The 16,959-nt window shown below is 43.1% G+C and overlaps 1 protein-coding gene across 5 annotated transcripts; it reads left to right on the top strand.

The window, feature by feature from the left end:
- The first annotated feature begins 860 nt into the window (after positions 1 to 860).
- On the top strand, positions 861 to 15,811 carry LOC118282759 (myc box-dependent-interacting protein 1). 5 transcript variants are annotated; one of them, XM_035604130.2, is made up of 20 exons: positions 861 to 1,383; positions 2,295 to 2,375; positions 2,668 to 2,722; positions 2,852 to 2,946; positions 3,083 to 3,178; positions 3,550 to 3,660; positions 3,763 to 3,855; positions 4,461 to 4,546; positions 4,737 to 4,812; positions 5,326 to 5,381; positions 6,016 to 6,060; positions 7,017 to 7,086; positions 7,484 to 7,609; positions 7,790 to 7,873; positions 9,613 to 9,633; positions 11,538 to 11,927; positions 12,454 to 12,513; positions 12,865 to 12,939; positions 13,028 to 13,129; positions 13,332 to 15,811. In XM_035604130.2, the coding sequence occupies exons 1-20, from the start codon at positions 1,297 to 1,299 to the stop codon at positions 13,431 to 13,433; spliced, it is 1,911 nt and encodes a 636-aa protein (XP_035460023.1). In that variant the 5' UTR covers positions 861 to 1,296; the 3' UTR covers positions 13,434 to 15,811. The 5 variants fall into 5 exon arrangements, with proteins under 5 accessions (XP_035460023.1, XP_035460024.1, XP_035460025.1 ...); XM_035604131.2 differs by lacking the exon at positions 6,016 to 6,060 and having other exon boundaries at positions 862 to 1,383; XM_035604132.2 differs by lacking the exon at positions 7,790 to 7,873 and having other exon boundaries at positions 865 to 1,383.
- The last annotated feature ends 1,148 nt before the right edge of the window (positions 15,812 to 16,959 follow it).

Raw genomic sequence — 16,959 nt, 5'->3', positions numbered from 1 at the left:
CGGCAGAGGGCGGAGGCGGCTCACCACACAGTTGTGTACACAAATCACAATATGTGATGTTAAATGAACACCTGAGAAGACCACAACGAGGGATGCTGCGTATCGTCTCACGGCGGGTAGCCAACGTGTGATCATAAGAAGAACGCAGCAGTCCCCCCAGCGAGAGCAGCCTGGACATCTGATCTCGCCATCCCTCCACCAGGCTGCTGCTGCCCTTTGAGCAATAACTGACAGATTATGTTGTTTTCTGTGTTTTTTTGTTTTTTTTCAAACTGTCAGACCCAAAGCTCCGTACATAGGCCTGTACTGTGGACAATGCATTTCTGCGGATATGACATGGGCCAACAGCGCCACCTGCTGGAGAAGGAAATGAGCTTCTCGTGGAACAGAGTGGAGCCTTTTTTTTGAACCAGATGAATCCTGTTGCTGTCTCGAATCCATGTTTGCAAATGAGGTTCAGTGTAGAGAATTATAGCTAAATGATTTTAATAGTTTACTCTCACGTATGTTGGAGTATTGGTTCATTCTAAACGACACTCTCAAACCAGTCCACAGTGCAGGCGATAGTCATATCAACATCTTTGACATTTCACTCATCCGCGTCTTATTGTATTGATGCCTGCATCAATAACTGCAGCTGTTCACTTCCTGCAGGGGTCACTTGACTGCTGAGCTGCTCTCCGGTGACACCTCTCTCACCGATGCCGTCCGTGGCTTTTCATTTTCCCTTCTCGTGTTACGTAACCGCACGTCAGGCTTCACGGGGCAGATCCGTTTTCAAGCGTTCACGCAGCGCGTATGCGAAGGACGCGGGCAAAAAGAACAGCCACTAGTTTGCTGCTCATGAGTGACTGCTCAGGACAAGTCTCCATCCTCTATGTTCCAGAGCCAATTTATAATTTTTTTAAAAAGTAGATTAGAGAAAATAATAGTATTAATAATAGAGAGTTGTCACCATTTGGTTTTACTCAGATTCGATCTCTACCGTTTGCATGACCGCCGTCACTGCGCGCAGCAGTCCTCTGTGCCTTTAAGAGCATCTCTCGCAGCAGCATCCTCCTCCTCTGTCACGGACGCGCGCACAGAGGCTCAATATTCGAGAGATACATCTTAGCGTTTTTACACCGCGGGACACATCGCAAATATCTCATCATTTGCATTCATCAGCGTCATTTCTACACTGGACATTGATGCATTTGCCTCCACCGTCGCCGTAGCGGTCCATCCGATCGTTATTTATTTATTTTTTTTATGTCCTTCCTTCCCGCATCCGAAGACTGATCTATACGCTACAAGATGGCTGAGTTGAATTTGGGGAAGGGGCTGACCGCGGGGAAAGTGGCCAGCAACGTCCAGAAAAAACTAACCAGAGCCCAGGAGAAGGTGAGAGTTACTGCTGCACTGGGGGGGGGGTTGCAGGCCCGCAGGCTGCGGAGCAAGCAGCGGTGGCGCATCCTCCGCCGAGGGCGCAGTGTCGCATCACCACATTATAAGCAGAAGAGCGCGGACGCTGTGGTTGAGGATGGGGGAGGTCCGCTCCAGATAGGTCCCGCTTTAAGTCAATGTCATGCAGCGGGCACGCACTGTACATAATGCCGTGAGACGTGCTGTGGGCCTGCTCAACATTTGGCCTGGTGACTGACGTGTCTCTGGCATATAGCTGGGTGTCTAAATGAGGGCTGTCACACAGATGGGGGGCTGCACCACCCCCCGCCCCCTCGCCTTTTCATTTTGCAAAGCACCACGATGATATCAAACATCCATGCTGCCATATGTATAGGTGGTGAATAAGGGGCCTATGGTTCGCGCACCTGCGGTTTGTGCGCTGAATACATGTCAGGGGGCGCTGCTCGTCCATCAGAGTGTATCACGTACGGTGGGGTCGGAGAGAGGGAGACTGGGAGAAAACTGTTCATGTTGCCACTGCAAATCCACCGTGTACGCTATATACTGTACGTATGGATGCAACCGGAGTACGAGATTGAGACATTCGGCTCATTCCTTATGTATTTGCTTCATTTATAGTTTGTTCCCTTTTCCTTCATGGTCGTTTTTGTGTGTCTCCTGTGCTGCCCTCACAAGCAATTCCTGTTCCCGTCAATGCAAATGAATCATATTTGAACTCAACTTTGAGAAAGACTGAGACGACAAGCGATCAAGACAAAACAAACAGGCAAATCTTCACACGTGCTGTGTGTTTTATAGGGAGCAGTCAGAAACTGACCCCGTGTCTTTTATCACAAAAGTGAGTGGAATCGTTTTGTCCCTGATGTCATTATTTGTTTGATGCACAGGTTCTCCAGAAGCTTGGCAAAGCCGACGAGACCAAAGACGTGGCCTTCGAGGAGGGGGTTATCAACTTCACCAAACAATATGTGAGTGCAGTCCAGTGACACATGTTGCACGACTGAGCCACGTCTCTTGACAAAATCTACTTTTACAGTAACAAATATCAGATAATAGACACAATCTACCCTGCCAGAATTTGTAGTTATATACTGTATGTGCTCCCTGCATATCACTCAAGTCTGCATTAGCTCAAACTGGTTTTGAATTCGCCGAGACAGAAGCATCTTCTGGTTCAACGGGCTTGTAGCATCTCTGCACTTGTCTGCTCGCTCTCTCCGTGTCTCTGTGCAGCCCTCATGTTTTGTGTTTTACCCACAGGCTGAAGGCAGCAAACTGCAGAGGGACCTCCGGGCGTACCTGGAGGCGGTGAAAGGTGACACCGATGGACACGCACACATGCATCCAAGCCACACATTTAGACACGGCCGTGCACGTGTAAATGCATACTTGAGCCCGCAGATGTAAATGTCCATCAATGCACCGTATGTGTGTTTGTCCTCAGCCATGCATGAGTCCTCCAAGAACGTGCAGGCGTGTCTGGCGGATATGTACGAGCCAGAATGGCACGGCAAAAACGAAGTGGATTCCGTCGTGGAGGTCAGAAAACACTTTTTGAAACATGTTTACAAGACATGGATTGTGACTACAAGCCAGAACATAGCGTAACCTGGGGTGAACTCTGAGTAAGAGAAGGAGAACTGTTATTGTGCTATTTTGTTAATCCACGCTGCAGGACTGTGATGTGCTATGGACGGATTACCACCAGAAGTTGGTTGATCATGCTCTCATCTCCATGGATACTTACCTGGGCCAGTTCCCTGATATTAAGGTAATGTAGTAAGCTCACCTAAAAGATCGTAATAAATGCCCATGCAGTAGCAGGCTTTCCTCCACATAATTGTGTATACTATGATCTTAGTATAGTTTTTATTGATTACCATACATTATTTGGCTCTAAGCGGTGTTGAATTATGGATATTGAACACAAAGACGATGCTGTAAACAAAAAAAAAAAAAAAACAATTGAATGAATGAACCTAATGTCTCAGGTAAATAGATTAGTCTGCTTTGTTCCCTGGAAGCAAACAGAGATAAGCTTATTTATGAAGCATGAGCACTGGGCACCTCACTGCAGATAGAGACACTAAATAACACATACTCATTCCCCTGTTTTCTATTCTTTTCTTTTTTTTCATTCAGGCCCGCATAGCTAAGAGGGACAGGAAATTGGTGGATTACGACAGTGCCAGACACAACTACTCTGCTACGCACAAGACCAAGAAAAAGGACGGGGGCATTAAAATTACCAAGGTAAATAAAATCCCCCAAAAAAAGGTCGTTGGTGTTTATTACTACATTTAACAAATACATTTTCATGTGCTGTATTTACCATGTGAAATTGTTCCCTCCCAGCCCTCGTCTTTGTTGGAGCGGGCCACACCAGGTTGGGCTCAGGGTATCCTGTCTGCACACAACGTTGCCCAGAGCAGTCTGTCCAGGAGCCAGGTACACAACAATCTCACTGTCGTTCCACAAGGTCTGCTGACTGTGGAACAATGAGAAGGGGAGTTCAGTTTGGGGGAAGTGGTTTTTTTCTATGTTATTGCCCAGGCTCCCTTTCACTCACTATTGTTGAATATTATCTAGGCTCTAATATCTGGTGATTGCAAAATGAAAATGACAGTAACAAAACAACAGTGACCAAAATGTTGAAGCTTAATAATAAGTAGCAGGAGGTGTCATGGGCACACACTGCATGGAACTAACCGTAATGGCTTTTACCAACACATTGTGTGCGTGGTACAGGTATAACTGGGGTTGTGGGGACAGGAGGTTTTTAAACAGCTGCATAATTGGGACTTCCTTATGGGGACAAGTCCCCATAACGTAAATCATTAAATCATTAAAGAAGTGTTCTCAGGGTAAAGTAGGGTTAGGTTAAGGATCGGGGTAGAGCTTTGGTTAGGCAAGTAGTAAGTCTCCAGCAAATTAATGTAAGTCAATGCAGTGCCCTCTGAAGTCATGGAGGCAATAATGTGTGTGTGTGTGTGTGTGTGTGTGTGTGTGTGTGTGTGTGTGTATGTCTATGTGTGTGTCTATGTGTGTTTCAGGCCGAGGAGGAGTTGGAGAGAGCCCAGAAGGTGTTTGAGGAGATTAATATCGACTTGCAAGAGGAGTTACCATCACTCTGGAACAGGTGCATATCTGTGTGTGTGTGTGTGTGTGTGTGTGTGTGTGTGTGTGTCTGTGCAAACTGACTTTCTTGTTGGTGGCTACATGGTATAATTGGATTTCACTTACATCTGCGCTACATTCACCCTAACAGGATGTGGAACCAAGTCAAGCCACTAATGCAGTCGATACTGTCTCTCTCTCTCTATCTCTAGCCGTGTTGGGTTTTACGTCAGCACCTTCCAGAGTTTGGCTGGTTTCGAGGAGAAGTTTCACAAGGAAATGAGCCGGGTGAGATGCTCCTGTAGACCCCTCGTGGTGCTGTATTTAGATACAGACTAGACAAACGAAACCGACACAGGTTAATGTAAAATGTTGACAATGCCAGACTGTCGCAGAGACTACATTAGCCATGGCTGTCAATCTCTCTGCCCTTGAGCAATGTTTTTGAAACCATATGCAAAGTCTGTTATAACTCAATTATTATTTTCGACCGAATGTAGCAAAACTTGGACTTGAGGTTTTGCCAGATTGCAGTGAGATAATCCGCTGCATTACTGCCTCAGTTTCAGAGATGTAAATACTGTCGCTCTGAAGAATTTGGACATGATGATGCAAACAAAGTTGGCAGCATATAATGTGATTATATTCATGATTGTGTCAAAGAAGGTGCCAGAACAGTGTCATTATAATTAGTATTTGATTTATTGTGTTGGAGTGTTAAAAATGCTGTTGTTCAAATCAAGTTTTTCATAGAATTGTATTGCATAATAACTTACAGCCCTCTCTTTTCCTTGCCTTCAGTTGGATCAGGATTTGTATGACGTCTTGGACACTTTGGAGCAAACAGACACAACCAGGTTAGTGAGCAAGGATCCATCATTAGAAATGATCTTATATCAATATGTTCCACTGAGTATAATGTATAGTGTAAATCCTGGGAATCAATTTAGAGTGCTGGGCCTCATCAATTAATCACTGTGGCTGGTTCTCTCTCTTAGCCAACAGAGAAAATACTTGCTGGATGTCTGTGGCTGCTTCTGCTTTGGCAAAAATAAATCTTTTCTGAACTGTTTGCAATTTTTCGAAACTCCTGAGAGATTTAACTCACCACGTTTGATGAATGTAACAGTCTGCATCAGAAGTTGGAATAGCAGTAAATTAAGTGGTGACGTTATCTTAAATGCACACTCACTTTTAACTCTATTAATGTGTTTACTGGAAACCAAGTGGTAAAAACCCACAAAAGAAAAAAACACAGCTTTTTGCCACAGTACACATTTCTTTATGTTGTAAGTGAATAAGTTGCAGTGGCATAAGAAGTCATAGTGGATAAAGTGGATGTGAATATTTTACTGATTGAAGCTTGATCTCTCCATGGGGAGAACACGAAACCTGTGGATACACTATATATCACAATCATTTTAAGATACAAGAGTGCACACACAAAATGACATGCATTAACCTGGAGCCACCCCTGAACCCCCCTTGCAGAAAGACAGTTAACCCGAGCGCTTCAACGTCAGGAGCAAATAGGAGGTAACCAGCAGCAACTGTGGTAACCATGGTGACACAACTATCGTTTGTCTGTCCAACCGATGTGTCTGTCCAGCTGTCTCTATGTCAGTCGGTCTGCAGGCTTCGGAGATTTTAGAGAAAACTAGTGCTTGGTTGTGCGAGTGAAGTCACGGACACGCTGTCTGATCAGAGGGTTGTGTGCCCAGAGCTGCAGATGTACAAGGGATGAGCAAAACTGGGTCTTAAATGCTGCACCAGGCGAGATTGTGATCACGATACTGTCCAAATCTCAAGGTTCATAGCATCTCATCTCCCCCCTAACTGAGACTTAAATGTGAACTTACTGTGTACGACTATAACTAACCACTTTTCACCTCCATGCCAGTTGTTTAGTGTGTTAGTGCAGGAGATTTTTCGAGGAAAGTTAGAAATATACTAACACAAATAAGCCTGTATGGCCCCTGGACTTCTGGCGTCCCAGAGTTTTAGTCCAGTGCACCTGATTGTTGATACAGCCTTGGTAATGTAGCACCTCATTTTTGAGACACTGTCACTCTCATTGCCTCATCCAGCAATAAGTTGCAGGTATGTTCCAATCTCTTTACGTATCTGCAGATCTGGGGCTGCCTTTGTCCGCATTAGGACATGCTCTGTATGACAGCGAATGCATCGTATCATTGCCCGCTTGTGAGGATTTACAGGAGGGACACAATAAGCCCGCTTGCATGGGATGGAAGTGATGGAGGGATGGGGAGGCTCACTCTTCTTGCATGACAGCTCTTGCGACGACAACTTGAACACGAACTTCCGTAGAGCATGCCTTGTAACTTCTCTTCTGTCATGTTTTAGCTTTTAGCTGCTCCCTTTGACCATTGCTGCCCTCCTCTCTTATATCATTTGCCATCCTCTTTACTTTCGCTGTAATATGTCTGCATATTGTCTTTTTCCCTCTTTCTCTCGCTCTCTTATTTGCTCAGTGGCAAAGAACCATCCAACCACACTCTCAGGCCAGGAGGACCGCCCCCAATCCCCAAATCTCCATCCAAGGTAAACATACACATACACACCAAAGCTGTCTCTTGGTTCGGAGTTTTGCCACTGAATTATGTCACTGTAAGGGGTGACTGATAAGACTAATGATGGCTGCATATCATGTATCATGTAGGAGCCATCTTTATGCTGTCTGTTATAGCTGTGCTTAACCTGCCATGACAAGTCTACATGTCTGCTAAGAAAGATATCTTACTTTGGTGATATCTGAGTTTGTAACTTTTTTTCAGCATTTGTTTTTCAGTCTAATGAGGTACTTGTATTTGTTAACAGTAAAACTTAAAATTTTATTTAAAAAACGTAGCCAAACACAAATTACATTTTCAAAATGCTCAATTTTGCTCAGGCTCATATTATTTCTTTGTACCAAATCCAAATTGTCTCTCTGTCCCAGCTAAAGCCAGCAATGCCTCCTCCACCCAAGGTGACCCCATCTAAAGAGATGAAAACAGAGAACATCATCAACCTGTTTGATGCTGCTGCAGCTACTCCTGACATCAGTGTCACCTCCCCTACAGAGGTGAGTGACGATCTGTGGAATAACCCTTCAACTTCCTCATTTTCTGTGCAGATCAGAACCTGCCACTCCTCCTATTTCTTCTACTCTATTCTATTGTGCTCTGTCCACTTCCTTGCCTCCTCTATTGTACACAGTTAGCCAATGAGCCCCCCCCCCCCCTCCTATTCCTGTTGTCATCAGTTTGACAGTCCTGCAGTGAGCAGCCTATTGGACATGGACCTGGACTCTTTCAGTGCAGCACCCAAAGCCTCCATGGTCACACAGGTGGATGAGTCTTGGCATGAACATAGTCGGCAAGAAATGCCAAGCTTCACAAGAGATTTCATGTTCTTACTGGTTCATTTCAGGATTTAAGTGCAACTTGACTTTGCTATCAGCATGTAATGTCAAATTCTTTCACTGCAATGTGAAACGTTGCAGTTAAACAAGTTGGACAGATGTAAAAGTGTAAGGTTCAGTTGTTACAAAATGAAATCACTTGGTAAGTTTGGCATAGTTTGAGGTGTTGGCTACTCTACGCTTCTTTCCAATCTTCCAAACAAAAAGGTGGATGACGGCATGGCGATCTGTAGAAACCTGCTTCTAGAGACCACTTCTTCCTGCCTCAGCGCAATCCACAGATCACTTGCGCGGCATGAACTGTTGACTAATAGCCCTGCTCTGCTCTTACCTGTTTCTCTTGAGACCTGGACAAAAGTACAGCAGAATGTAATGTGAAACACTGGAATGACTTGAGTTGTGCTTACTCTTTTTAGTCTAAAAGTTTGTCACATTACTGAGAGGTGAGATAAGTTAAGCACACCTCATGTTGTGCCACTTTTGAAAAATGATTTTGAGGTGTTGCTGCTTGAGCCAAATCTGCTATTAAGCCTCAGTATAGCATTATACCAAACTGATGAATCTCATGACGCCCACCGTAAACCTTGACATAGCTGGTATGTACAAGAACCAGGCAAACTGGTCATGTCATCAATATTTAAAACTGAGATGACATAGTTTAGATCTTTAGCATTTGTGATTTGTCTCTCGGTGTCTGAAGTGACTCTTGGACTTACCTGAAAATGTGTAGCATCACACCTACAGCATACAACCAGTTTCATCATCCAGACTGCTGCTGCTGTGCGGTCAGGAGGCCTCCTGGAATTAGTGATATATTCATCTAATAAAATCAGTACAAAAATGCCACGCTGAAGTTTAAGTCTGATAAGAGTTTCGGAATCTCACCATGTTACTGTCAGTAATGCTACGTCACTGTAAGTGATGATAACAACTAAAGGATTTTTATAGCATAGGAATGTGTTCAATGTGGGATGAAATGTTTTTAAAATAATAATTTTTTTAATATACCCCTGTAAACAATTAGTCATATTACTACAGGCAGCAATTTGCGGCTCACGTGAAAGATGGGGTGGTTGCAATGGAACGATTCTCTGGAGTGGGTAGACACTAAACCAGACATTGTGCAAATGTACATCAATCCAAAACAAAGAAACAAACAAACTGTATCATTTATTCACTAACCTTATATCTTCCTCTCAGTCAGTCTTTATGTATAAATAGCCTGAGAGGCAAAACCCAGGGCAGTATTTCAGTCACCACTGTTCCTCAAGGTTATTGTTGTGAGCACAAGTTAATAATCTCAGATGGCATATGAGAGAGGTATGTGAGAAGAAAGGGTTTTCTTTGCACTGCACCCCCTGGATGTGGCCCTATGGGACCAGATAAATTATTTGACCTGGCTGGTGGGATTGATACTGATTTTGAATTAAATTTGTTTTTGTGCAGTAAACATATGACGGAATCTACACTTTTTTCAATTCCCATCATTTGCACTTGTTACTTAAAAAGTAGTGCTTTTATATCCTGCTATGGGCTTGTAGGTTAGGTAAGAGCATGGGACCTGCACTGGAAATGTCTTTCTGAATGCAACAGGCATAAGCAAAAACGCTGTGAAGAGCTCTGTTCAGTTTCGTCATCCTGTTTCTTCCTATTTTCTTCCACAGCCTGCAAATTGGGACTCATGGGTAAGCTCATCATCCTCATCCTGAAAGAAATGTTTAAAAATAATGATAAGATATAAACATTTAATTATAATTATCGTTATGATCATCATCTTTATCAGCATATTCTTGTTTGTGTTCATTGTAGCCATTGTGACCATGTTCATTTGTCGTTGTTTGCATTTTGTAGCCATTATACAAGCCCCGCCTTCTTTATGCTCAGTATGCTACACACCCGGAGTAAATACTGCAATAAAAATGTAGGACAGTCTGGGCAAGGGCTTCTATGATGGTCATTTTTGTATATTCATTATTATATTAATTTCATTTGTCTGGTCCAAAATCTGTGCAGTGTCCTTGTGTGGGGTGTGGTGTCACTACTGCCACACACTGGGGAGATTTCTGTACAGCACAAATAGATCTTGGGAATCAAGTCAATTCATTTTCAAATGGACATTTTACACTACACATATTATATAATCATTACGCTCTCTAAAGAGTTTTTTCTTTCTTTTTGCCTTTGTACATGTGTAGGATATACAGTGATATACAAATGACTGTTGATCCAAGGCCAATGCAGGACAGATAACACCAAGTGTACAAAGTGTACACACTCTTTTACACAAAAAGGAACCATGGGTGTAAATTAAAAATCTCAAATGTGTAAAACGATTTGTAACTGAATTGACCCCATTTTTATGTTTCCCTTTGCATCCCTGTATGTTCCCATGATACAGCACATGACCCATGTGACGCACAGGGAACAGTTGTGTTCTGAAAGTTGAGCGAAGTTGCTCATGTTTGCAGCGGATTGTTTTGCGCGAAATGAGACTGAAGAGTCAGTGGGCAACTTCACAAAGCCTTGCTTGCAACTTTGCATTCTGGTTATTAAATAACCCCTTTCTGTTCACTGTAAGAGGGATGTGTCTCAACAGTCATACAGTTCTGCTGTATTAGAGCTTGCGGCAAAGCAGTGATGGCTCCGATAGAAATGACACTTCTACTCTTACAAAGCTTCCTTCCTCTTTCTCCATCGGAACATAGCCGTGGGAATATAAACCATGCTTGCTAACTACACACGGAAGATCCAACATCTATCTTCTGATGGGAAAAGGCTGATTATTTTTCCTTTTTTGCCTTCTACTGCCACCTTTCCTTACCTTCATTTGTCTTTTGATTTATTCTGAACCTGTTCCGTAAGGGTTTATCCTTCTACATCAATCTTCCTGGGTTTTATGATGATGATAATGATGATGACGATGACCCACTGACATCCGCTGATGAACTCCTCCCATCAGTGTCCATAGCATCTTTCATGGTCTCCCTTTCCTCATGATTGCAAAATTCTATTTTGCTTTAAATACATCAAATACGCTTAATCTAAATGAAGCTTGATGCAAACCCTCATTCACGCTGGGGGGGGCTGTAAACCTCCTGGTGACAATAGAGGGAAGGTTGGGGGATAAGTAAAGGAAGCAGGATTACTCCTCTGGCCACAACGAATGGTTGCAGCACATTTTCACACACCATCCAAAGTTACTTTAGTTTTGACCAAAAGTGGCCAAACGGTTGGTACTTCCATCCCTGAAGTCATATTGATGGCATAGCAGAAAATATGATATAGCATTTGGAAAGGAATGAGGTAAGCACAAGATATCGCAAACACAATTTTTAGTTAATGGACTAAAGCTTAAAAAATCACTTGCATGGTCCTTTAATGTTTGAACTCCTTACCTGCCATTCTGGTAGTACCCTTGTGAACCCCTTTACCGCCCCTTAAATATCCATATCAATTTGTCCATCAAAATATTTTACTTTATTTCATTCCAGTTAAATTTTCTGAACCATCTGATTGACGAAAACATTCCAATACCCAAAAGGTAAAATATCTCTTATGACTTCCTTAAAACATGACCCTTGCCCCTCAGCATGAGGACAGGGGTGACCAGGAAGAGGACACCGAGCAGCACTATGACCCTGTGGCTGCTGCTGCAGAGGCCTGGGGCGATGACGGTACGCAGCCTGTCCGCTATGACCCCATAGCAGCGGCTGCAGAGGGCTGGGGGGATGACGGAACCCAGCCAGTTTGCGATGACCCTGTGGCTGAGGCTCAGGAGGGATGGGGGGATGATGGGAGCCAGCCGGTTCATTACGACCCCCTGGCTGAAGCCCAGGAGGGCTGGGGCGATGATGATAGCCCGCCGGTCACAGAGGTGCCTGCCACCAATGATGAAACCCCGGCTGCTGAGGCTCCAGCTGACACCCCTGAGGAAGAAGCCTCCCCGGCAGCCACCTCGCTGGATAATGAAGCGGGTCAGGTAACCACGGAGAGAGAGAAAAAAATCTGAGAGATGCATCTGGACGAAAAATGGTGGATGCATCGACTCTTGAGGAGGAGGTCTGAGCATGGGAAAGAAGCAGATGATAGAGAGAGGAATTGGAAGAGACAGGTGGAAAGATGGGAAGATGTAGGATGCATCTGGGCCAGCGGCATGGATGCATCAACTATGACCCAGAGGTCAAGATGGAAATTAACTGATGAGGGAAAGGAAAGAATATAAAACACATGCTTCTCAATGCACTTGATTAATCCCAATCACTGCTAATCACGAGTCTACGCACATAGCATCCTGTACAAAAGCTTTATCTTTACATGTTCTAATCCTGCCGTCTATTCAACATGCCTCCATTTACTCTGACTTTGTTGTTTAGGTCCTGCCGCATGTCTTTTTGTCTGTCCTTGTCTCTCTGTTCTTTCATTCTTTCTCCTTCTGTGTTCAGGAGCTTTGGGTGTCTCATTCTCTAAACTTTCGCTGTTCTTCGTCTATGTCTCTCTGCTCCCAGGATGAATCTGCAGCAGCTGCTGCGGCAACTCCGGAAGAAGAAGAAGCAGTGGCAGAAGAGGCAAGTGCAAGATTTTACAGCAAAATTCTAGATGACATAGGGTTAGCGATTAGACATACTGTATATTCTCATCATGATTTTAACACCTTACACTACCTATAAATTGTTGCATTTATATGAGTTTGGAACTGTGATTAGATAAAGCTAATCTTTTATAGGTTCTTATAAGGTCATTTTGTGTCAGTCCAGATTAAATAATTCATTTTGTACAATATAGCCTTTTCAAGAATCATACTTTAGTAGATGAAGATTTTCAAGACTCAAGCAGTTATTTTATATCCAATTCTGGTGGTAGATTTTCTTTGTCATCTTTCATTGTGTCAGTAAATTGTGCCTCGTTTTATTGTGCAGACACCGGCAGTGGTGGCAGAGTCAACAGAAGCAGCGTCAGAGCTTGCAGAAATGCCCCCTGGCTTCCTGTTCAAGGTATACCAGGATACAGAGCAATCTATTCAACCCCCAATATAAATTCTATGAATTGTCGATAATTCATTTCATTATTTCCATGATATAGGTCCAGGTGATGCATGATTACGCTGCCAACGACACAGATGAACTGGAGATGAAGGCTGGAGATGTGGTGCTAGTAATCCCCTTTGACGGCCCTGACGAACAGGTACACACACACACACACACACACACACACACACACACACACACACACACACACACACACACACACACACACACACACACACACACACACACACACACACACACACACACACACACACACACACACACACACACACACACACAGGTGTGCTCTGCTGCAGTGACAGTGGGTTGATATTGAGTTGATATGTCTGTATATTTAGGATGACGGCTGGCTGCTGGGAATGAAGCAGGACGACTGGCAGCAGAACAAAGAAAATGCCACCAAAGGAGTATTCCCCGAAAACTTCACCCAGAGGCTGTGAATGAGGGAGGACAGAACGTCATTCCAGTTTCTTTCTTTATGTCTCCCGTCATCTTGCCTCTCTCCTTCATATCGTCTCTTGCCCTGATACTGTATCTTAACTAGGACTTTGGCCATAGAAGCAGAGCTGTCTCAGCCCTTGCTGAAATCATGCATTTCTAAGGTCTGGCACACTGTGCTAAAAGCGGATCTCGCCATTTCTGTGGATTTCTGCCGCCATTTATGAATTACAGATGAACGTAGTCATTTCACAAGCGCCACTTGGTCTTGCTGCCTGGTAGGTTGCTTCTCCGTAACAGAGGAGATGATGGGAGAAAGTTTGTTGCGGGGACTGGGGAACCTCAGCAATGGCTACTGTTGTAATTTCATTATAATGTTTTATTTTTAGTCATGTCGCATCATAAATTCTCCAAGGCATAGTCCACCACCATAACAGAGAAGACATCTTTTGAAAAGTGCTTCTGTCATCTGATATTGAGAGATTGGGAACTGTGTGAAATTATTAAGACAATGCAAATTGTAGCAAGTACCCCTACACACCAACACACACACACACACACACACACACACACACGCACGCACGCACGCACGCACGCACACGAACATGGACACGGACACACGAACACGGACACACACAATGTTTCACAAAGGTGCAGGGGGTGCAATTACTAAAAGCAGACTCAGAGGACACAGATATTTCTAGCTGGCAACTTCATCTCATCAATCTGCAAAAAGACCTTTGAGCACAAAAGGTGCCAAAGTCCAATCAAGTCCTTCGGTTCTCAGACGGGTGATCACACTCCTGACACATTGCCGTTTGGACGCATCCAGCCAATCCTTTACCCCTACTTTAATTAGTGACTTGTGAATCATGGGCCTTTGGTTGTTGTATTAGTTTAGATTCTATGGTGGTATAGGTAGAATGACGCTGTTGTTAAAATCCTAATAAATGCATATGCAGTTAAGTGGTCATCGAACACCAGCCTACAGTTACGGTGACAGCAGGACTTATATACGAAAAAAGGTTTTAGAAAATCAAAACAGAAAGACTGGTCTCAGAGCAGAAAAAAATGACTGTTAAAATATTTTTTTTTTAACAGACGTGTTTTTTTGACAGTGGTCTTTTCACGAGAGATTCCAAATATGCATTAGTCAGGCTTGCTAAAACAAATTTTAAAAAGCTAGCCAACGAACTAATAATAATAATAATCAAAATATGATAACTGAGCGAGCCTCATTAATTGGAAAAGAAAAGTGCCGAAAACAATTCCTTCTGTTTGCATAGAGACGACTTAGCTCAAATGCAGATGACTCCGAATATGCACCAGAGCAACTTCTTTTATTTTTGTATGCTGCCGAGCAATGATTACATAAAGCCTAATGTAACTATGTCAACATAATTGCCAACTGAGGAGTGTTTTGTACTTTTGTCAGGTTTACCGCTCTCAACATAGTCACACACTGTAGGTAGTTAAAACTATCTCACACACTGTCATTCATTGCCGTCACCGACCCAAAGCAGATTCACATTTATCATGATGTTACTGACATGTAATACGTGTGAGAGAAACCGTATGTATGTGTGATTGTATGTGTGCGTGTTTATGGGAAGCATAAATTCTTTATCTATAGGCTACTGTTATTGGACGATATCACCGCCACCCGCCGGGGGCCGAGGCCGTCCGTTTTACAGTAAAGCTGGACAAAGGCAGCGCAAATGTATTTGGGTCTTTTTCCACTGGCTGGTATTATGATTCCAGGTGTTATTGTGCATTTGTTGTGTATAAGTGTAATTTTGCCAAGCTGTGATGACATACATATTATATAAATACATTCATATCTGTATGTGAGTTACTGTGAGCATGCTGACTTCCCATGTGTTGTGTGAACACCCTTGATTTAAGAAAATGATACTTGGGTCACTTTTGAGGCAGCTGAAACAGGCTTTTTTTTAATTTTGTCTTATAATTTATTTTCTTAATCTTGGTAAGCGGCATGATAGGCAGATATATGCTGTATATTTTTCCATCATTCCCCTTCGTGTTAGACTTTATTATAACTGCTTGTTGTTCATCAGCCTTGCCTCAAAATGTTGCCGGGTAATCATGATACGAACGAGTTAAACATGATCACACGGAGACCAGACACATAGAGATCAATTCCAAACCCCCAGACTCAGGTGGACAGATTTTTGGTTTTCAGTTTCACCTCTCATATTTTGTTTTCATAGTTTATGTATAACATGGTGAGTGTTTTACCTGGGTCTGGTTCTCGATCTGTCTTTATGGATCAGTCTCCTGCGATTAGCTATGGGATACAACAAAAAAGGTTTTTCCTTTACCTAACTGACCGGAAATAATAAAGATTACTTACAATCTCCCCACTGATCTTTTGTGGTTCTTGTTGTTCCTGGTCAATCATCAAGTAAAAAAACAACAAACAGATACATTTCTACGTCAGTTTTTCCGATTCTAATGTCCACATATAAAAACAAGTAGGAGTGTCAAGCTTCCCTATTTCCCCTGCTTGAAAGGGAGTGACAAATCTTTTAGAATGTTATTAAACTTGGCTTTGCGTTTTGCTTCCTCCTTTTATTTTGAGTCAGCAGTTTAGTTTTGTTCCATATTTCTATATTTCCCATTGAACACACCATTAGGTGAAAAACCTTTAAACACAAAGAAAAAAATAAGGAATATACACATAATATCACAAATAATTTAGGTGCAGCAGAAATCTAGATATCAAGAAATATATGATGTACTTTTTATATTTATATTTTCTTTACATTTTATCATTTACTTTTTCACCCAAGCTGTGATCAAAATCTAACTAAATGCAGCAAACAACCCACAAACCATCAGTGTTGTATTTGCGACCACATCTTACAGACAAACTATCCTACAAACATTGAATGCCACGTGTAAGCGGGCGTCCGACCCTCGTAGCAGAAACCGGACGTGATCCCAGCATAACCACGCAACAGTTCATCAATGAGCAGCAAGCATAGGAAAAAGTCCAGACATCTCATCGCCCCATCTCTTACCGGTTGCCTCTCTGAAGACTCAAGATTTAACATGTGTTGCATTTCTTTATTGCGATCATCGGCGTCTGTTTGTCAGCAGGTTTGTTTACTTCCGGACTGTCTCTCCGGTAGCTCTGTGTGGTGCATTTAAGTGCTCCAAGCGCAGTAGGACAGATCAGTCTCCGGTCTTGTTTATTTATTCTCTCTGCGTAAGATCAAGTTTGACTTAACAAGTAGTGAGGACCAAAAGACACAACACTAAGTGTCCAGCTCCCTGTGCTGGATATTTATATGTGATTTTTGTGATGTCTTCTCTGCAAGTCCTTATGCCTCCAGCAGGGCGTGCTGTGTTCAAGGACTCACCCTCGATCCTGGAAAAAAACCCAAAACACTCACAGCCGTCAAGAGGAGGAAAGAGGAGTGTTGCAGAAGTGCTGCTGTCCGTGGTACTGAAACCAACCAGCAGCCCACCCTGTAACCACAGCTATTCAATGCTTCACATTGT

This window comes from Scophthalmus maximus, chromosome 14 (assembly GCF_022379125.1).
Source record: "Scophthalmus maximus strain ysfricsl-2021 chromosome 14, ASM2237912v1, whole genome shotgun sequence".
Taxonomy (NCBI): domain Eukaryota; kingdom Metazoa; phylum Chordata; class Actinopteri; order Pleuronectiformes; family Scophthalmidae; genus Scophthalmus; species Scophthalmus maximus.
Note: the sequence above shows the minus strand (reverse complement) of the source record. Positions and strands in the feature narration are given on the sequence as shown.